General features: G+C 36.3%; 1 protein-coding gene and 1 non-coding gene across 2 annotated transcripts in view; one reads left to right on the plus strand and one right to left on the minus strand.

Moving 5' to 3' along the window:
• Positions 1-23,457, minus strand: part of CCDC169 (coiled-coil domain containing 169) — a 64,108-nt gene that overhangs the window by 33,735 nt on the left and 6,916 nt on the right. Inside the window, exons 3-4 of the mRNA XM_032294464.1 lie at positions 15,944-16,054; positions 15,823-15,863 (exon numbers count right to left, since the gene is read on the minus strand). Of these exons, the coding sequence (XP_032150355.1) occupies positions 15,823-15,863; positions 15,944-16,054 (152 nt within the window). The remainder of the gene's footprint in view (positions 1-15,822; positions 15,864-15,943; positions 16,055-23,457) is intronic.
• Positions 982-1,085, plus strand: LOC116562569. The gene has a single exon (XR_004274021.1). It is a non-coding gene; the product is annotated as a U6 spliceosomal RNA (small nuclear RNA).

Below are 23,457 nucleotides of genomic sequence, written 5' to 3' on the forward strand. Positions count from 1 at the left end.
TCTGGAAAATGAGTAAAGAATTATGCTTTTTGTTGGACTGACTGTCCTCAGCCTCCTGCTGCTCAGTTCTTGCTTTTCTTTCTTTAATTAGAGATGCTGAACAGCACCATTCTTAATTGGCTTGGCAGCCAGGGGAGGAGGTGGGTGCAGCTCCTGAGAGGGAAAGCAGCTGTTTTATTGGGAAGAGGCCTCTGCAGCATCTTCCAGCACAGTGGGTACTCTTCTAGCCCTTACTAGGAAAGTGTGGGTCACCTCTGCATGCCTAGAGGGTCCAGGTAGACTTGTAGAATCTAGATCCTCAGGGGCATCTATCCAGATGTCCCATCAGAGTTTTCAGGATCCCTGGTCATCCCTATCACGGTCCTGCCCTTCACATAACAGATCTACCTGAACTGAGCATTCAGATGCCTCTGGAGCTCTGCAGCTCTCACAATTAGGTCTTCAGGCTGTTGTTTTACCCTGTTCACACTTTCACCACTGGTATAGAGTGCCTCTTGTGAGGTTACCACTAAGGCTTTCTGGTTTCACAACTTAGCAGCAAATGCCTGCATCATGGCTTCTTCCACAGTATTCCACTCCAACAGGACATTTTCCAAGGTCATCATCGGTGCAATCTGGGCCAGGATCTATTGCTGTTACATCTACCATTCAGAACAGATCCTCTTTCTGCTACACAGTGAGTGACCCAGTTACAAATCCCAACTTTACCCCCTGTTTTCTCATATCACTATCTGGACTCCTAGTTTTAGATGTGGTCTTCTGAGAAGCAGGCACTAAGATGGGATTACATGTGCAAGAATCATGTTATCAGACATGCCCATGTAAAAGAAAATAGAGAGGGAGCAGAAGGAGGCCACCAGTGCAGTCTGACAGTAATGCAAGTCTGAGCCCTAGTAAAGGAGGGAAAGAGAAGGTTGGCTGAAAGCAGAAGCATCCTAGGATGTAATGCAGTCTAGAAAAAGTATGGCAAAGCCATCAAGCATGCTCACTTCTGCAGCACATATACTAAAATTAGAATGATACAGGGAATAGCATAGCCCCTATGCAAGAATGACACACAAATTCATGAAGAATTTCATATTTTTACAAGCCAGAAAAGATTAGAGTCCTATCTTCAACCTCCTTTAACAGAACAACTCTCAGCCAATAATTCTGTAGCCAGCAAAACTAAGTTTCATAAATGAAGGAGAAATAAAGTCATTTTCAGACAAATGCTGAGGGAATTTGTCATGACCAAACCAGCCCTATAAGAAATGTTAAAAGGAGTTCTAGACCTTGAAACAAAAGCCCAAAATGCACCAAAATAGAACTTCTTGAAATCTTAAAACTCACAGGACCTATAAAACAATAACACAATGAAAAAAAAAAAAACTAGGTAACAATTAATATGATGAAGAGAACAGTGCCTCATATCTTAATATTAACATTGAATGTAAATGGTCTAAATGTTTGATGGAAGGATTCATATAAACTCAAGGTAAAAGAATGCAAAAAGATAATCCATGCAAATAGAAACCAAAAGTGAGCAGCAGTAGCTATTCTCATATCAGACAAAACAGGCTTCAGAACAATAACACATTAAAAAAAGACAAAGATTGTCACTATATAATGATAAAAGGATTGATCCAACAAGAAGATATTACAATCCTAAATTTATATACACCTAACACTGGAGCTACCAGATTTATAAAACATTTTAAAATGTTTAAATTTTAAAAATTACTGCTAGATCTAAGAAATGAGACAGCAACACAATAGTGGTGGAAGACTTCAATATACCACCGACAGCATTAGACAGATCTTTGAGACAGGAAGTCAACAAAGAAACAATGAACTTAAATGACACTCCAGAACAAATGGACTTAACAGATATTTACAGAAAATTCTTTCCAACAACTGCAGAAGATACATTCTTATCAGTACATGGAACATTCTCCAAGACAGACCATATGATAGGCCACAAAACAAATCTCAGTATTTTTTTAAACTGAAATCACATCAAGTATCTTTTCAGACAACAAGGGAATAAAACTAGAAATCAACTCCAAAAGAAACCCTCAGAATTATACAAATACATGCAAATTAAATAATCTGCTTCTGAATGATATCTGGGTTAACAATGAAATAAAGATGAAAATTTAGAAATTCTTTGAATTGAATGATAATAATGACACAAGCTATCAAAACCTTTAGCATACAGCAAAAGTACTGCTAAGAGGAAAGTTTATAGCACTAAATGTCTATATCAAAAAGGGTGAAAGGGCACAACTTGAAAACCTAATGTCATACTTCAAGGAGCTAGGGAAGCAACAATAAACTAAACCCAAAGCTACAAAAAGAAATAATATCAGAGCAGAACTAAATGAAATTCAAACAAAAAGATACAAAAGATCAATGGTACAAAATCTGGCTCTTTGAAAAAATAACCGAAATAGAACATTAGTTAGATTAATCAAGAAAAGAAGAAAGAAGATCCAAATAAGCTCAATTAGAAATGATACTAGAAACATTACAAACAATACCACAGAAATAACACAAGATCATTCAAACTGGGCACGGTGGCTCACACTTGTAATCCCAGCACTTTGGGAGGCAGAGGCACGCAGATCATTTGAGGTCAGGAGTTTGAGACCAGCCTGGACAATATGGTGAAACCCCAACTCTACTAAAAATACAAAAATTAGCCAGGTGTGGTGGTAGGCACCTATAATCCCAGCTACTTGGGAGGCTGAGGCATGAGAATCACTTCAACCAGGAGGTGGAGGTTGCAGTGAGCTGAGATTATGTCACTGCACTCCAGCCAGGATGACAGAACAAGACTCCAACTCAAAAAAAAAAAAAAAAAAAAAACAGTCATTTGAGACTGCTATGAATAACTTTATGAGCACAAACTAGAAAACCTAGAGGAAATGAGTAAGTTCTTGGAAACATATAAGCCTCCTAGGTTAAATCAGGAAGAAATAGAAACCCTGAACAGATCAATAACAAGCAATGAGAATTAATCAATAATTTAAAAGTTGCCAAAAGCAACAACAACAACAAAAAAACCAGCCAGGACCAGATGTATTCACAGTTGAATTCTATCAGACACTCAAAGAAGAACTGGTATCAATCCTACTGAAACCATTTCAAAAGACTGAGAAAGAGGGAATCCTCCCTAGATCATTTTATGAAGCCAGTATCACCCTGATACTAACACCTGGAAAGGATACAACAGAAAAAGAAAACTACAGACCAATTTCCCTGATGAACACAGATGCAAAAATCCTCAACAAATACTAACTGAATCTAACAGCACATCAAAAAGATAATGTATCTTGATCAAGTGGGTTTCATTCCAGGGATGTAGGGATGATTTAACATATGCAAGTTAATAATGTGATATATCACATAAACAGAATTAAAAACAAAAACCATATGATAATCTCAATAGATGCAGGAAAAGCACTGGACAAAATCCAGCATCACTTTGTGATAAAAACACTAAACAAACTAGATATTGAAGGGACTTACCTCAAATAAAATCCATATATGACAAACCCACAGCTAATGTCATACTGAATGAAGAAAAGTTGGAAGCATTCCCCCTGAGAACAGGAACAAGACAAGGATGCCTTCTTGCACCACTCCTATTAAGTATAATTCTGGAAGTCCTAGCCAGAGTGTTCAGGCAAGAGAAAGAAATAAAGGGCATCCAAATTGGAAAAGAGGAATCCAAACTATTGCTATTTTCAGATGACACGATCATATATCTAGAAAATCCTAAAGACTCCTCCCAAAAGACTTCTAGATTTGATAAACAAATTGAGTAAAGTCTCAGGTCACAAAATCAATATACACAAATCAGTAGCACTGTTACATAACAACAATGACCAAGCTGAGAATCAAATCAAGAACTCAATCTCTTTTACAAGAGCTGCAAAATCAAAACAAAACAAAACAAACAACTAGGAATATACTTAACCTAGCAAGTGAGAGATCTCTACAAGAACTACAAAACACTGCTGAAAGAAATCACCGATGACGCAAAAAAATGGAAATACATCCCATGCTCATGAATTGGAAGAATCATTGTTGTGAAAATGACCATACTGTCCAAAGCAGTTTATAGATTCAGTACAATTCCCATCAAAATATCAACATCATTTTTCACAGAATTAGAAAAAAAAATCCTAAAATTCATATGAAACCAAAAAAGAGCCCAAATAGCCAAAGCAATCCTAAGCAAAAAGCGTAACTCTGGAGAAATCATATTACTGAACTTCAAATTATACGACAAGGGTATAGTTACCCAAACAGCATGGTACTTGTATAAAAAACAGGCACACAGATTAATGGAACAGAACAGAGAACCCAGAAATAAAGTCAAATACTTACAGCCAACTGATCTTCGACAAAGCATACAAAAACATAAACTGGGGAATGGACACCGTATTTAATAAATGTTGCTGCAAAAACTAGCAATCCACATGTAGAAGAAAGAATGAAACCCTATCTCTTACCTTATATAAAAATCAACTCAAGATGGATCAGAGACTTAAATGCAAGACCTGAAAGTATAAAAATTCTAGAAGACAAGGTTGGAAAAACTCTCACAGACATTGGCCTAGGCAAAGAATTCATGACTAAGATACAAAAAGCAAATGCAATACAAACAAAAATAAACAAATGAGACCTAATTAAACTAAAAAGTTTCTACACAGCAAAAAAATAACAATCAGAGTAAACACAAAACCCACAGAATGGGAAAAAATATTTACAAACCACACATCTGATAAAGGACTAGAATCTAGAATCTACAAGGAACTCAAATAAATCAGCAAGAAAAAAACAATCCCATCAAAAAGTGAGCAAAGGACATGAATAGATATTTTTCAAAAGAAGATACACAATTGGCCAGCAAACATATGGAAAAATGCTCAACATCACTAATCCTCAGGGAAATGTAAATTAAAACCACAAAGATACTACCTTACTCCTGCAAGGATGGCTATCAAAAAGTTAAAAAATAATAGATGTTGGCATGAATGTGGGGGAAAGGGAATGCTCACACACTGCTAATGGGAATATAAATTAGTACAACCTCTATGGAAAGTAGTATGAAGATTCCTTAAAGAGCTAAAATGACCCAGCAATCACTTTACTGGGTATCTACCCAAAGAAAAAGAAGTAATTACACAAAAAAGACACTTGCACACGTATGTTTATGCAGCTTAATTCACAATTGCAAAGATGTGGAATCAACCTAAGTGCCCATCAGCTAACAAGTAGATAAAGAAATATATCACCATGGAATACTACTCAGCCATTAAAAGGACTGAAATAATGTATTTTGCAGTAATTTGGACGAAATAGAAAGTTAATATTCTATGCAAAGTAACGCAAGAGTGAAAAACCAAAAACCGTATGTTCTAACTTGTAAGTGGGAGCTAAGCTGAGAGTATACAAAAACATACAAAGTGATATAATGAACTTTAGAGACCCAGAAGGGTACGGCTGGGAGAGAAGGAAGGGATAAAAAAAAATACCCATTAGGGACAAATTATACTACTCAGTTGATGGGTGCATTAAAATCTTAGAATTTACCACTGTATAATTCACCCATGTGACAAAAAAAGAAAACAACCTTATACCCCAAAATGCATTGAAATAAAAAAATTTTGAAAAAAGCCATCAGGAAACTTTAAGTCAAAGTCAGCTAACAATGGAGTCCCATGTTTCACAGAAATGGGTCTGCCTTAGTTGCTCCATTGCACTTGATCATAGGCAGAGCATAGCCCTTGGGAAGTATAAACCTGATACAAAAGTAGTGATGGATTTTGAAGCCCAGCACCTAGGGTCCTCAACTAACCTTCCTGTCCTGGGAAGTCTGTGAGGTTCAATTGTTGGGTCACCACATTAACTTTTCTATTTTTTTTTAAATTATTTTTTCTCTTCTTTTTTCTTCCTATTTCTTCCCAATCAACACACTAACTTTTCTTAAGGGCACTTCAGGTTTTTTGCTGAGGAATCCTCCAATCTCCTACCCCATAAGGTTTAATCCTAGCTGCTGTTTTTATGGATTAGGGCAGGAAAAAGAGAGCTGAGAGTTCCATTATTACAACTGCATATTTTCATTTGATCCCATCATTCTTAGACCTCTATCTCACTCACACTTCTCTGTGTCTGAAACTCCAAAGTACAGAGCTACTGCAGTTTAATTTCTCCAGAAGTTACACTCCTAACTTAAGGAGAGTATACTGGATGCATGGGACGGCAGAAGGGTCCCAGTGACCAAATGTTCCATGTGTTCATGTTCAACTATCTCCCTGTTTCCAGCTCCTTTCTCGCCCCTATTTTCTGTACATGCCAACTTGTAAAGCACTAAGCAGGTCAGAAGAGTGAATGCATTATTTTCACCGATACTCTTCTCGGCGGGCACTGCTGTTGCTTCCTCAACTTCTGTCAAGTCCATTTCTCTTCTTCCAGCTATGAACCTTCCAAAATTTGTTTAAATCATTCACCTGCTGAGATTTCCTTTCCTTTTCTTCTTCTCCATTCATTTCAATCATCAGCTATCATTTCTTATCTAATAAATATCATATCCAAATGTAAACGCAGGCCCCTGGGTACCTATTCTTAACATTTCCTTCACATTTCGAACTCAACTTTACCAAAAATTGATTTTAAACTTTACCAAAAATTATTATTTTACTTACGCCAATTATCCACCAATAAATTCAATTTCTAATGGCACTAAGCACAGCTTTCCAATTTTACATGTGTTATTTGGATTTTGTCAGGTAGGAGTACTTTAGGAATTTTATACATGATAAGAATATGGGTTTGTGAGGCAGGAGCATGTAAAAGAGAACACACCAAGTGATGAGCTATAATAGGCATTAAAAAAATTTCCTACCTGAGGCCTCACACACATACTGCCTTACTTACTAGTTTCACAACCAAAAAATATTTTGAGTAAAATGTGGAAAAATGTTTTGACTAAAATGGGGAACATTCCAATTAGGTGCATTTTTTAAAGCACTATACTACTGCTTTTTCAAGAATATTTCTACTATTCTGCTAGATTTAAAAATAATAAAATAATTTTATACTCAAAAACTGTGAATTCTAAAATAGATAACATTTGAGATTGTTAACAACCAACCCTGGCATTTGAGTTAGAAATTTCATCAACGTTTTTATTTAAAATTTTTTTGCAATGTACTACTTTCTAAAGCCTTATAGGCACCATGTGGCTAACGTATTAAGAAGCAGCTTCATAGCAGTTGTGGACCTCGTGCCTTGTCCTTCTTTCTTTCTTCACTATTATCTTTAAGCTTTAACACCTTGGTTTCTTCTTCCAGCCTCTATCACATGACTTTGTCTCCCAGCTCTGTCTTGTTCATTCTCTCCAGGCTCAACATAAAGACACAAAGTATTTTCTCTTCTGCAGTTAGCCTCAGCACTGCCACAACACGGTTATAGCTGGTGTAGCCCAGAATTCCTGGAACCCACTTTACTCTTCTTCTCTGTTCCTGCTTTCTATGATTTGTGTTTTAAACATACTATGCTTTGAAATTATACTATAACTCAGGAAGCTAGGATGTTTCATTGTACCAATATCATGGGGATAAGGCTAGCATAAAAATAAATTATCCTGGGGAGAAGACAAAAACACATTACAGATTTTGAAAAAACTACAGCAATCATGAAATAACCTGGACCATTAACAAGAATGTATTTGTAATTATCCATATATAAATATACATACCAGAAATCCCTGAAAAATATAAAATTGTACTATAATAACTTTAAGGTTCCTTCTTATTTTACTGACTTCAAAATGAACTAGATATCTTAGAAACAGTTTTATCAGAGGAACACACTCTCTCATCCCATCACTTCCAATTCGGTTCAGTGGAAGACTCATAACTTAATGTTCTTGATCCTACCAAGGAGCTGCTTTTATCTGATTATATAAATCAGTGGGAATGTACTAGAAAATTGCAGCCTGGAAAGACAGACCAACACCACAGTTAAACTGAAAACTCTACTAGATATTAACAACAACCAAAAACACACACACAAGACTAATTCTTTTATTATTATAAAAGAGCTGTTTTGTTTTTGACACTAATTACTTCTTAACATTCCAAGCAATAACATATTTCACCTACGTTCTTGTTTTAATTTGCTTTTAAAAGGTCATTTTCCAAGAGTAGATCAAAACAACAGGGTGAGAGTAAGAAATTTCAGGATACTGTTTACACACCTGAAATAAAGCATACTTAAGTTTTTTTAAAAGTCCCTCAACAGGTCAGGTATGGTTGCTCATGCCTGTATTCCCAGCAATTTGGGAGGCTGAGGCGGGTGGATCACCTGAGGTCAGGAGTTCGAGACCAGCCTGGCCAACATGGTGAAACGCTGTCTCTACTAAAACTACAAAAATTAGCCAGACATGGTGGTGCACGCCTGTTATCTCAGCTACTTGGGAGGCTGAGGCACGAGAATCGCTTGAACTTGGGAGGTGGGGGTTGCAGTGAGCCAAGATGGCGCCATTGCACTCCAGTCTGGGCAACAAGAACAAAACTTCGTCTCAAAAAGAAGAAGAAAAAAAAAAAAAAACCCTCATCTCTATCCAAAGCAGAAAGAAAACTCTATTAGCTAATTATTTTTTTTAAACTAATGATAATTGTTAAAGAACACACAAAACTAAAGTTAAAAAAAAAAGTCACTCCACTGAACGCTTACAAAAGAAAAAACAGGAGAATATAATTTCCTTAAGCACAGCTCCTAGATATAGGGTACTTTTCAATTTAGACAACTGCAACAATGAAAGAACATAGCCTTCTACATACTTAAACACCAAATGCCCCCTTGTGGACAGCACTGTTACTAGATTTACATATAAAATGTTTAAATTTACTCTCTGTGATTTGAAGCTATGTATCTATCCCCTAACTGACCATTCTGATCTTGGGGAAAATACAAACCCAGTGAGGGTTGTCTACCTTAGGAAGCAGTCTCAGAGCTTATATCATTTTAATGACCTCAGTACTTTAAAAATATATACTTATGTGTATCAATAGTACTCTAAGATCATTAATTTTAATGACTGGCTGGGCGCTGTGGCTCACACCTGTAATCCCAGCACTTTGGGAGGCCAAGGAAGGCAGATCACAAGGTCAGGAGTTAGAGACCACCCTGACCAACATGGTAAAACCCTGTTTCTACTAAAAATACAAAAATTAGCTGGGCATGGTGACGTGTGCCTATAATCCCAGTTACTCGAGAGGCTGAGGCAAAAGAATAGCTTTAACCCAGGTGGAGATTCCAATGAGCCAAGATTGAGCCACTGCACTCCAGCCTGGGCGACACAGTGAGACTATATCTCAAAAAAAAAAAAAAAAAGGAGAAGAAAAAAAAATTTCTAAGAATTTTCAGAAGGCATAAACCACCAGAGTGAACCTAGCGGGAACATGACAAATTGGGTGTACAGTGAGGCAATGGGTTCCAGGAAGACACAAATAGGGCTGGATGTCCATCAGGCAGCACAGTTAAAAGAAGAATCTGAATCATAATAAAGGAAAGAAATTAGTGTCGCAGTCAGGAAAATGGTGTGGGGCACCAGGATGATGGAAAGATAGAGAAGGTCAATGGGTAAAAAGACTGGAAGTCAGAGAGTAGGACATGGCATGGACTACAACAGAGAATAACAGAGGAGAGAATCTTGTTTCTCTGAAGTGCCAGTTGTGTGATAAAAACAATGGCCCCATGGTTTAAAAGAACTAAGACTTAAAACCAGCTCTTCCTTCAGGCTTCTCTGCTTTTGTAATATGTTCTTCTCCTGTTTGTCCTATGGCAAGCTGAAACATATATCAGAAGGGAAGATAGACAAACAGCCAAAGATTAATATTTCAAAAAGGCAAGTCATCAAAAGATTAATTTGCAGGGAGACCAATCTACCTAGGATTTCAAATTTACTAAAAACTTGCTGGCTGGGGATGGTGGCTCATGCCTGTAATCCCGGCACTTTGGGAGACCAAGGTGGGCGGGAGACCATGAAATCAGGAGTTTGGGACCAGCCTGACCAACATGGTGAAACCTCGTCTCTACTAAGAAAACAAAAATTAGCTGGGTGTGGTGGCGTGAGCCTGTAATGCCAGCTACTCAGGAGGATGAGGCAGAAGAATCACTTAAACCCAAGAGGTGGAGGTGCAGTGAGCCGAGATTGTACCACTGCCCTCTAGCCTGGGTGACAGAGTGAGACTCCGTCTCAAAAACAGAATAAAACAAAACAGCGACAACAACAAAAAAAACTTGCTTTAAGGAAAATAATTCGTATATGTGAACTTATAACCTGAAATATATTCTTTTTCTAAATATATTTTCAATAATAATACTAAATGCTAAATAATTTCATAAGTTTCGGTTTTCAACAAGCATTTCTTAAAATGCTACTAAATAAAATTATATATTTATTAGAACTTATTCAAGGATTTGGATTTCAGCAAATTGGCTTCCTATGAATTGGGTTTCTACAAATTGATCAAGAGTCTTCCAGAGAATGTTTGAAGATGAGATTAAATAATTTCCTTAGTAATGTTTCTCTGTTTCTACACCTTCTCCCCCATTCTGTTCACCACCAGCTAGTCTTGTTAGCTTTAGGAACAAGATCCATCTGACTGACAAAGCATATGCACTGGTGAGAGATTTCCCTAAAAGATTCAAGTTGCCTGGGCGTAGTGGAGGACAAGGGGGAGAGTATTGATAGGAAAATTAGAGAAAGAGAAAAATAGGGGTCATCACTTTTATGAATTAGTCAAGGAACAGGACACTTCCACTTTGCGATACAGTTGACTGCAGTGATATGGTGGGCTTGCTGATAAGACATTACAGTAACTTATCACAAGCAAGGCTGTACTGCACATCTTTCTCTGAGGGATACAGATCCCCTAGATCTGTTGATCTCAAGTTGTGCTCTGTAATAGAGCCTATTGAGATGCTTGCCAAAAAATACCAATGTCCAGGCCTTACTTTAGACCTACCAAAAGAGGATTTCTGGGGAAAGCCTCAGAATGTATATTTTTAATATACATTAGTATACATATTTAATGTATACGAAAGTATACATTAAACAGCACTGTTCACAATAGCAGAGACATGGAATCAACCAAAATGCCCATCAATCATTGACTGGATAAAGAAAATGTATTACATATACACCATGAAATAATATGCAGCCACAAAAAGGAATGAGATCATGTCCTTTGCAGGGACATGGATGGAGCTGAAAGCCATTATCCTCAGCAAACCAAACACCACATGTTCTCACTTATAAGTGGGGCCTGAACATTGAGAACACATGGACACAGGGAGGGGAACAACACACACTGGGGCCCATCAGGGGGTGGGGTGGGGGGAGTGGAGAGCACTCCCTAACATGAATACCAAACTCTTTATCATTTAGCCTCTGCATATATTTCCAGCTTCATCACTCATCACCCCTCTTATTTATTCCAGACATACTGAACTAACTGTAGATCTGGGTGGTCTTTAGACAGATTGACCCAGAAATACTTCATAATAATTTGAAAATGTACCTATCTTATGATTTTAAAATTCCACTTCTAAGAACATGTATACTTGAAGCAGTGGTTCTCAAACTTTGGTGTATATCAGAATTACCTGAAGAGTTAATAAAAACACAGAGATATCAAGTAGGTTGAAGGATAGGACTTGGCCTTTGTATTTTTATTAAGTGCCCTAGGTAATTCTGCAACCTTCCAAAGTTTAAGGGTCACTGCCTTAAAGCAGGGGCTGAGAAACTATAGCCTAAACATCAAATTCAGCTCTGACTGATTTTGTAAACCAGTATTTTTTAGAATACAGCCCACTAATTAGGTATTGTCTATGGCTCCATTTACACTACAGCAGTAGGGTTCAATAGCTACAGCAGAGATCAGAGATCATAAGGCTGCAACGCTGAAAATATTTACTATTATCCATCTACAGAAAAGTTTACTAAGCCTAGAGGAATACTTCACACTGAAAGACACATGTAAGGATATTCACTGTGGCAATGCTTGTCACAAAATAGCGAAATTTTGAAATACTCTTGAGGTACATAAATAGGCTAATAAATATACTAAGGATATATACATATAATGAAATGCTATATAACTGATAAAATTTACTAGATCTTTATTAACACGAATGGAATTAAGTAACAAGTAAAAGAATGATTTGTACAGTATGATAATGTTTTTTTTTTGAGACAGAGTCTTGCTCTGTCATACAGGCTGGAGTGCAATGGCACGATCTCAGCTCACCACAACCTCCGCCTCCTGGGTTCAAGTGATTCTCCTCCCTTAGCCTCCTGAGTAGCTGTAATTACAGGCATACGTCACCATGCCCAGCTAATTTTGCATTTTCAGTAGAGACAGGGTTTCTCCATGTTGGTCAGGCTGGTCTCAAACTTCTGACCTCAGGTGATCCACCCACCTCGGCCTCCCAAAGTGCTAGCATTACAGGCGTGAGCCACTGTGCCTGGCCTGTGATGCTTTTTATACACACAACATGTAGAAAGATATTAAAAAATAAACAAATAACATATACCAAATTCATGGTAGTCCTTGCCTATGAAGAGGAAGCAAAAAGAAGACAGAGAGGAAAACAAAAGGGATCTCAACTCTATAAATTGTTTTCATGAAGACATTTAAAGTCAAAAAGGGATACAGATCTGAAGATTTATTAATACTAAAATATGGAGTTGTTTGCCATAACATACTCTGTGGGTTTTGTTTAACTCAAAACCAGAAACAACCTAAACTACCCTGTTATAGGGAAAAGTAATTGAACATTAGCATTCCAATACAATGGAACATAATATAGCCTTGAAAAATCCACATGAAGAGAACATAAGAAATAATTGACTTAATTATCCTGATTAGCATAGGATTCAAAATTGTCCATGCAGTAAGGCTATAATGATATTTTAAACAACAAAAACTAGCTGTAATCCTTTTTCACTTTGTTTATTTGTTGGCTGACTTATTTATTTGATTGTTCTTTTTAATCAATATATATGCATATAAAAATTACTAAAAACAGAACTGTCAACAGTGAATATGTTTGATTTTATGCTATTCTTTTTCTTTGCCTTTTATTTTCCAAATAATATCAACTGAATACATATTACTTTAAAATGAAATGCCTTCATTTGAAATAACCTTGTGTGTGGCAGATACAGCCAACTGTATGCCCACAATCCATTCTTCTCTTCTTCCTATATATTCAGTAAAACACTACATTTCCCAGCCTCTCATGCACATGAAGGTGGCCATATGATATAGTTCTAATTCCCAATGAAATGTTAAGGGGAATAACTGGGTGCAGCATGTTAGAAAGCTCTTTGAAGGGGATTAGACCTGACTTGCCTTCACCTTTGCCATTTCGCCTTCACCTACTTCTTTTTTTGAATGAGCATGTGAAGCAGGTGAGAAGATGATGCAGCCATCTTTAAACATGAGGACAAAAGCCACTAACAAACAGATGGCAGAGTAGAAACTCAGGAAGCCTGGATTCCTCAAGGTATTACAGAGCCACTGCACCACCTCTGGACTGCAAGCCTCTAATACTTTCTGTTACATGAGGAAAAAAAAAGGAAAAAATGCTTTACTTGTTTAAGCCTTTCGCTTATATTCTGCCAAATGCAACCCTTAATTGATACATCATGCTAAAATAAAATTTTAATAAATTACCCTACCGAAAGAGACTTAGAAGATAATATAATCTATCTTCTCTTCTGAAGAGAAAAGCAAACCTCAAGAAAGAAAAGGTTGGAGGCACCAATTTAATATCAGAACAAAGACTAAAGCTTGACTCTCACTTATATGAATAATTTTTTCCAAAATATTAAAATCACAGTGAACTTTACATTTCAAAATGGCTGAAACAGGCTGAGTGTCGTGGCTCACACCTGTAATCCCAGTACTTTGGGAGGCGAGGCAGGTGGTTTGCTTGAGTTCAGGAGTTCGAGACCAGCTTGGGACACATGGTGAAACTTCGTCTCTACTAAAAATACAATAATTAGCCAGGCATGGTGGTGTGAGCCTGTAGTCCCAGCTATTCAGGTGGGAGGACTGCTTGAGGTCAGCAGAAGAAGGTTGTAGTGAGCCAAGATTGGTCCACTGTACTCCAGCCTGGGTGACAGAGTGAGACCCTCTCTCAAAAAAAAAAAAAAAAAAAAAAAGCTGAATGGTAAATTTTACATTATGTATATTTACCGCAATAAAAAACAGATAAAATTATATTAAAATCAACTTTAATGATCTAGTTTAAAAATAACATTTTATATATTTTTGTCAAATAACATTTAAAATATTAGACATATACTAGTCAGCAACGAGTGCCAATCCTTTTGCTACCCATAAGCAAATCTGCAGTTTGAAGTTACTCAAAATTAGTATTCAAACTAACACATCAATTTCATAAGCATGTCTGTACAGATTACTCCTAAACACTAAACAACCTACAACAAGAATAAAGAATCAGGAAATTTACAGATGCTGCTTGAGTTCGTACTCTACCCCACAAAAGCAACTAATTTAAGCCCTTTTCCCTAACTCAATCTAATAGGAAAGCAAAAATATGTCTACATTACACAATTATATATCTGAATTTCACAAATGTTATTCTTTATATCAAAGAATAAGACTTAGTATATCTTGTGTCCTTAGCTAAGAGGGTCTCTTGACTGGATATAGGATTTTTGGATCCCAATATTTTTTGCTCAACATTTGGACACTTCTATCTCTGACTCCTTGGCTAGATTTCTAATCTCTGCTGCTTAGACACACACCCCTCTTGGATTCATGAGTATCAAATACTCATGAAAGCATCTGTCCAGAGAATAGAAACAGAACTGCTTCTATTTATACTGAACTTTCATTCTCTTTCCTTTCTGCTTGGTCTGTGGTCTTACTTTTCATTGTGCTAACATTTCTTCAGTCCTTTACTGCAAAGAAATATAATTATCTGTCTCTGGATCTAAATTATTAAACCTCTTAGAGAACCACATTTTCTTCAAAAATAGCACAAATACATCAGGGAAAATAAATGTATTTTTGCCAGAATGAATATGTTCCAGAGTCTCAGGTAGTAGTTGGAAAAATCAATTAGATATGATATCCTTAGATATGCCTTAAGATATTTTGCCAAGTCATACCAGCACTTGTTGCTATTCTCTTGAGTTAGGACTGAGCCTCAGTTCTCAAGAAGCAGGTAGATAGAATATTTTATATCCAGTAGGTAGTAATACAATTCTACCTACAATTAAGAAAAGGCACTAAGCTTAACATAGCCCTAGCAGTAATTTTCAAATGCCACAAGAGGGCGATACAACTCTATGAGTGGGGGAGGGGGGAGGGAAACAAACAATTTTCCAAATTAAAAAATTCCTGACTTTTCCAAGATAAGGAAATAAAGGCATGTTTGGATTGAAAATAACAAGCGTGCAAAAACCCTTATTTCTCCTCGAGTCATTATTAGCAAAAACACAATATTCGTCTATATCTTTCACTGAAGGTTGGCAGTGATTCAAAAAGCAATATCCATACATGCTCTGCTCCTCTGGACGCCTGTGAATATAGCTGGCGACTTAGGGCTTTACCTGTAGCTACTCAAAAATTATTTCTTGTTACTTCAAACAGGTGCCCTGAAAAAAGTATTTTATTTGGACCTTGCCCTAGTCTTCAAACTTCCGTTTGAAATATGTCCAGAAAAAATAGACACAATTTCCTTTAATTATTCTTTATGCTTAACCATATTTTTACTCACCACTGGCATTCGTTCATAGACACGAATAGAAGATAGTCTATCTACAATAAATCAAATATGAGTACTTAATATTTTATCAGTTTTAACTCAACTTATAAAACATACATGATTGGTTTTGTACCTGAAGAGTTTCCATGGATTTTTTCTATTTTCTCCTTGAGAGAAACAATTTGCTTTTCTAGTTGATCATTTAATTCAAGTTGTGTCTCATAACGGGTTTTCCATTCACTACCTGAGTAAAAACGGGGAAAAAAATCAAGATCACCCACCACCTGTTATTTATTCATTAAAAAAAACATGAAGAACTTGACCTTACTCTATTACTATACTTGCCTTTATTGGCAATACCGATCAACTGGAAGGAAATAATTATCAAGTCTGTATTTCTGTTAGTAAGATTTTCCAGATTGCAAGAATTAGACCCACACTCAGGCTACCACACAGCCACACCTTATCACAACTACTGTGATTCCTGTTCTTCCTCACTTCCTCCTTTTTTCTTTTACTTCCTTGTGCATCCTTACAATGAATTCAATTAGAGGGAATAACAGGACCATGTTTCTTTCTGTGGAACTTGAAATACCCATATATATATAAAATATTCATGTATTTCATATATATCTCACATATATATAGAGATCCATAAATATATATGGATATTTCAAGTTCCAAGGAAACTTGAAATAGCTATTTTTTATTCTTATATATATTTATATATATAGTATGTATATAAAATATCCAAAACAGCACTAATCTATCCAGTGTCATGTTCACTTTTTTCCTTTGAAAGCAATTCTGAAGTCTACTTTATAACTGTCACTTATATGTCTGCTATGTGTAAAGCATACAATGCTTTACATACATTAACTAATTTAATCCTCATTTTAGAAACTTAGTTACCTATTTTACAAAGATGAGGAAACCAAGGCTTAAAGATGTCAAATAACATTCTTAAGATGGCACAGCTAATAAATAAGTAAACTGGGTTTTAAATCCAGTTTTATCTGCCTTTGAAATCATATCCTCTTAACTGCTAAGCTGAAGGAACATATGCATTTAGCTATCTTCTCAGGCATTTTCTCTTAACCTTAAGCAATTTTCTTTCACTAAATCCCTTTGGCTATTAAAGTCAAAGCATTTTTATTATGTCTGGGGAAAAAGGAGAATACAGCCTAGAATTAAAAGGTCTTTGTTCAGATTCAAAGCCCAAAGCTAACTTCTTCAAGTCTTTAAAGTCAGGCTTTGTAGAGAGCAAAAAGATGGCTTCTTTTTCAACTCTAAATGCTCTTTACATTCTGAAAAAAATTGCTGCTTCATAACAGTTGGTGGAAGAATTAAGGAGAATGAGTATCAGCACGTACCACTCCGAGCCTCTTCAGCCCTGACACAGGTCCCCCTTACAACCTCATCTATATGCAAATGCGGTCTACCAAAGAAAGGGGCTGGGCTTGAACACCTTCCCACACTAAAACTGAAAGTCATTAACCCAAAAGCTTTAGAAAGGAACAAGAAGAAAGGAGAAGCCATGAAAGACTTCTAAACTTTTATCCAAAAAATAAAGTAGAGCCCAACTTTATGGAGTCATCTTTATAACTTGCTACCTAAAGTCTCTTGTTATGGTATCTCCTTTCCTACCATGGGAATGGACGCTTCAGAGCAAGATGAAAATGATTACCAAAAAATTTAAAATGCAATTGATTTTTGGCACATCTGAGTAGAGTTTATAAATTTTGACCCCATTTTATTTTAAAGTATTATTGACTTTTAAGTTAGATTATCAAATATAGACAAGCCAGTCAGGCACAGTGGCTCACACCTGTAATTTCACCAATTTGTGAGGCTGAGGCGGGCGGATCACTTGAGGTCAGGAGTTTGAGTACAGCCTGGCCAATGTAGTGAAACCCAACCTCCACTAAAAAGTACAAAAATTAGCCGGGCATGGTGGCAGGCACCTGCAATCCCACCTACTCGGGAGGCTGAAGGAGAATCGCTTGAACCCGGAAGGCAGAGGTTGCTGTGAGCTGAGATTGTGTCACTACAGCCTGTGCAACATAGTGTGACTACATCTCAAAAAAAAAAATAAACAGATAGATGATAGATACACCTATTAGTACACAGTTGTAACCAACTGCAATCCAGCTGCTTGCCACTTGCAGAGTCCAATTAATAAGAGCAACGTCTGGTATAAAGTGACTTTATGAACCCCAACATCAATATGGGACAACACAAAAGATCCAACATAGCCACCAAAACAAAGCCACACAGACTTTATAACCAGCACAACTCCTGCATGCCTTCCATATCAAATTTCCCCTTGTAAGCTCCCTTCCTTTTCCCTTTCCTCTTCCTGCCTATAAAACCTGACCTAGACATTGGACATGGTTATTTTGGATGGGAATCTGGCCACTTCTCCACTATTAGTTTTGGTCAATGAAATCACTTTTGCTCTACCAGACTTAGCTCTTGTTAATTGAACTATGCAATCAGTGCTTACAATTGTCGGTTACAATTTTAGCGTCCCGTATGGGGAGTGCTGTATTCTGTGGGGTCTGAGCTTGCCAATCTGGTTTCTATCAGATGGGGCATAGGGCCACCTGTGAATACTAGTTGCTGGTGGCTAGCTGACCCATGGCTAGGATATTAGGGAATTTCTCAGCAGTTGCTGAGAATCCGTCTTAGGGATCCTCTCTTTTCTTCCTACTATGGTGCCTGCTACCTTCAATGCTTCACTGGTGCAAAAGAAGTTAACAAACTTTAGAACTAGCTGCATTAGTCAGGGTGTACTCAACCACCCTCTGCCTCTCTTAGGTGTTGCTGGGGCTCTGCTTTATTTAGACTTGGCTGCCAGTAACACCATATTAGCATTTTTGGCATTGGTATTTGTTTGTATTTGCCACTGCACCCTTGGGCGTTTGCTCAGTTCTGACTCAGTTGCCAGGGAGAGGCATTTGAAACTGAAATGAGGGATTTGGGAGTCTACACAGCCCTTTAACCAGGGATTTGTTTGGAGGCACACCACTTGTTTGTCCGAGTGTGAGATGTTTGTGCACCCTGATCTCTCTCTCTTTCCCTTGTTCTATCTTCACCATCCTGATTATCTCAGAAGCCATCTACAGCCTTACTCTTCTCAGCCAAAACCGCCCTTAGTTCCCTCTGGCTGGAAACAGTTTACCTTGACTGGTGTCTTGAGGAAACGGGAGGGATTCATACCACACCCTGCAGGTCTGGGGTGCTGAGGCTCTCCCTAAGAGGAGATAAACAAGAGAGGTAGGGGTACTGTGCGGCAGCTGGAAGGCTCATAAACCTCCCTTCCTGCATGTAAAACCTGACCTCCTTTCTACTCTCCATTCCTTTCTTTTTCTCTTTTCCTGTTCAAACCAGGAAACCAGTACTGAAGAGGAAAAAGCTTTCAACATCCTGGCCCCTGATTTTGTCCTCCTCTTTGGGACTTCAGCTGATTACATATGGCCCATTTTTGTGTACATTTTAAACTGATGGGTCAATTACAGCAAGAAAAATTTAGAGCTCAAATTTAGTTATCCTGAAGCTATAGAGTTAAGTAAAGTCTTCTAAAGCTCTCTATCTTCCTCTTTTCTGCCTGCTTTAAATCTGCTGTTACTAAGCTGCTGGTGCTAAGACTCATTTATGGTCTAACTAGAATGTAATCACGGGAAAGTTGTTTGAAACGAAAAGAAAAAAACAAGGGTAAAAAGGGTTTGAAAAAATGCCATAGAGACTGCTTTGTCCAAAATTTTGGTTCACAGATTTCCTTGGATTACCTATTAGGGCAAACAAAGTTTAAGCATGGGAACAGGTTCCAATTTTGTCAGAAAAAGAACTATCTTTTGTAGGTCTGTGAGTTTGGGATGCTGTCTCATGGCTAGAGTTCCAAGGTAAAAGCTATTGGATCTTTCTTTGTGCATGTAGGTATACATGTTTAGATACATTTATGTAACATTCATATATTATGTTCTGTGCCATGTCTAGCATGCTACCAAATTGGCTTGTAAGTAAATGAGTACTCAAAAATTAAGTCCAAATGGTTTTCAAGATCATGTGAATCTTTAATAAATAAAACTGGTTTTAAAATTACTAAAATAAAAATGTCTTCAGAATTGTCTGCATACATTTTTGCCTGAGTTTATTGACTAAGTGGTTTTATCTTTGTATCAGTGTGTATACTAAGGTGTCAAGAGTTGACATAAAAGTTCTAAGACTAAACTCAGCCAAAAACAGAATAATCTTTGTGTATTTTTTGACAAGTAGGACTAATTTAAGATTGTTAGTTCAATGAAACAGCTAAATCTTCTGAGTCATCAGCAAATGCATTTAACTTTAAGTTTCTTAGGTGTTCACCATTTAATGTTCAGACTTTAAACATAGTTAATAGGGAAATAACTTTAAATAATGATTAGTTTGGGGTAATATCTCAGTTTTCAAAAGTAATCTAGATAAACTATTAAAAAATGAAAAAAGTGAATACATGTAAATGAGACTAATGCTTCTAAGTGGATTTTTATATAATTTAAAATCTTAAAAATATTTTGAATTAAATAATAGATGCTCCAATCCAATAGATAATAATTGGATTTCTGGAACATTTCCAATTAAGATAATATGAGAAAACATATTTCTAAAATTGTAGAATGGTTTCATCCAAAAAATGCTAACACCTGATAAATACTTCAGGATTTCTTGCTTCCTAAGTTTTCACTAAAATTTAAGGTTACTAAGAATAAGAATTCTAATATATAATTCTGTAAGTTGTGTTCTTTTTTAAAAAGAATAATTTAAATAATTCAAAGGTTATTTAAAAGTTATAAAAGAAGGTGAAAAGAATTAGTGACTAGGGGAGAGATATAAAGTTGTGTATATAAAAATGTATTTATAATAAAAAGGTTATAAAGAAAAGCAAATAATTTTACATGAGAAAAAAAATTTATATAGTGAATTCTTATCCTAAATAAAATGGCTGGTTAGTCAGAAAAGAGAAAATTTTTAGGACCAGTCAGAAAGTCCAAGCATGTAATAAATGGTATGTGCAAGTTATGATAAGGTTTGTAAAAGGAAAACTATAAAAGATATTTTATATATTAAGTTGGCTATAATTAAAAGGAAATTATTTTTAATTAGTCTCTAAGATTGACCCCCTAAGACAAGGTTTTCTTAAGGTATTACTTTTCTCTTAATAAAATTACAAGAGATTTTTAAAATTTTGTAATCTGTTTCTTTTAAAAACTTCTCAGAATAGTATCTCAGAAGTTCAACTATTGCTGTCTCACTGCTTTCAGCTTTTTCTCCTCTGAAAAGGTCTGAGATGATAGCTCTCTCCTTCAGCTTTTAAATTAGCTACTGTAATATTTTTCCTCTAGTTCTATTGTTGTGGCATTATGCTTAAATGTTTTATCTTGAAGGTCTAGAAAAGCAATATTTTCCTCCAGTATAATTTGATTCTGTACTTTTGGCTTTTCTTGATAGGCTTAAATTTTTCAATGTAATCAAGAAACTTCTTACTAAGTTTCTAAGAACTATGTATTCCTCTGCTATACTCAGAACCGTGAACACATTCTTCCTATGTTTGATTAAATTCAAGTACATTTTTCACCAGGTTTAACTTCCAGGTTGTCTAAATAGGCTTTCTATGAGAACTAGTCACACTGCAGGTTTTTCTTTGTCTTTCTAGTAACTGGTGTAAGAAGCAAAATTTTACTTTTCCCATCTGACCTAAAACATTTAATTGGCTTTAAGCAAATAAAAATCTAATTATTTTGATAATTTATATGTTATCTTTATTCTATTTTTATTTGCTTAGAAAAACTAAGACCTAAAAGGCTGAAAGTTGTTACATGCATTTATCCTTCTGTATTGCCTTTAAGTCTTTCAATTATCATTTTGGTTAAACGAGTAACTGTTGGTTTTCAATTACCTGTGGATCTGTTTCAATCAAATGTTTTTGAGCCCTTTACATTTTTGAGAAACATCTTCAAAATTGAAACCTAAATTAAGTTTTTGTCTTAATGCTGGGGTTTATCGAAGCTATAAAAGTTAATCACTGCAAGGTTATAGAATCTTTTTGCAGCTTCCAGTCAAGGCATGGACTCCAGTGTCACCATCTCCAGCCCCTTAAAAAGGTCCTTATCAGATGCTATTAGCTAACCCTTGTGCTATGAAGTTACAGGGTTTTAACTCTGGGTACACATATCTCATCTAAAGAAGGCACTGAGTTCTGCCTGCAACTGACAGCAAATCTAAGTTAACCCAAGCCCATCTTTAGATCTGGGCAAAGACAATAACCATAGTAAACTACTTTCTTGAGACACAGGGACACACCTGTATTCAAAAAACATTAAAATTCACTTAATAATTTTGCTTCTATCTAAAATAATTTATTCTGTGCCTTGATATTAAATAATTTAAATGTTTGGCTACCTATAAGCTTCCTTTCCTGCAATTGTCAGAACTAGGCAGGATATGACCTTTTTATTTGAAACATTGCTAATACTTTACATTTTGTTTTACCTCCAGAATTTGAAATTATTAAATCCCTCCAGGCCCAGGGTCTATTTCAGAAGTGTATAATTGTAAGGGCCAGATTTTGAGGGATAAATTCATTAAGACCCTCTAAATCAAGGACAGACACACAGATGCCTAAACAGATGAACAAAATGGTTGTGTTTTGTATAGCTAATTGCTACAAGTCAGGATTACAGTATCTCAATGCAGATAATTTATAGATAAGTCAACTTTATAGCCTTATTTTTTGACTTTTGGTTTTTGGCCCTTATGTTGCCTAAAAGGGATTTTAAATGTTAATGAGTGCCTGCTCACCTCCATTCCAATCTGGTCTAAAAAATTTACTTGCCTGTAAGTCTTTTGACTCTAAGTCCCTTGGCAATACTGGTCCCACTGAGAGGCATGATGGACTGGGGGCACATAGCCGCACCACCCTGGACAAAATAAAAGCTTAGCTATGGATACTGCCTCTGCATACCTTGACCCAAAAAGGGGGAATATAAACTAAAAAATTAAAATCCTAAGCCCTCCAACAGACTGAATGTATCCACCTCTTGGCCAAAGGGAATCCCAAAGAAACCTGAAAAACTAGTTCAGGCCATTATGAAAAGTGGAGGCTTGGACACACCACATTATACCTTCCCCCACTTTGGAGTTTAGGCACAAATGACCAGCATTAACATTAAAATAGAAATCATAAGACTGACAAGATAGACTCTTTGTAGCAATAAGATATACACTGTTATGTTTCATTTACTAACAAAGACTCTCCAGAAGCTCAGCAAACATGTGCTAATGCTGCAAAGCTTTCCCAAATTCATTTTATTCTAGAGTTTCCTGTATGAAATCTCTCGTTAAATAAGTAAGAATTTGGACTGAACTGTTATTCCCTTATAGCTATAGTCTTCTGTTCTCTCTTTATATAAGTTCTCATATTTCTTGTCAAGGATATTGTCAGATCTTTTATGGCTTGGGTTGGAATTGTGGGTGGGCTCATTTAAAAATCCTGTTTTCTAACTGGTTATTGCTGGCATTTGTTTTTTTAAATAAACATGTCTTTCACTACTGTGTCCAACCATTTTCTAATTCTTTATTAATATACTAATGTTTGTAATAATTGTA

Source organism: Sapajus apella, unplaced genomic scaffold (genome assembly GCF_009761245.1).
Source record: "Sapajus apella isolate SASKATOON/1434 unplaced genomic scaffold, GSC_monkey_1.0 scaffold32, whole genome shotgun sequence".
Classification (NCBI taxonomy): Eukaryota; Metazoa; Chordata; class Mammalia; order Primates; family Cebidae; genus Sapajus; species Sapajus apella.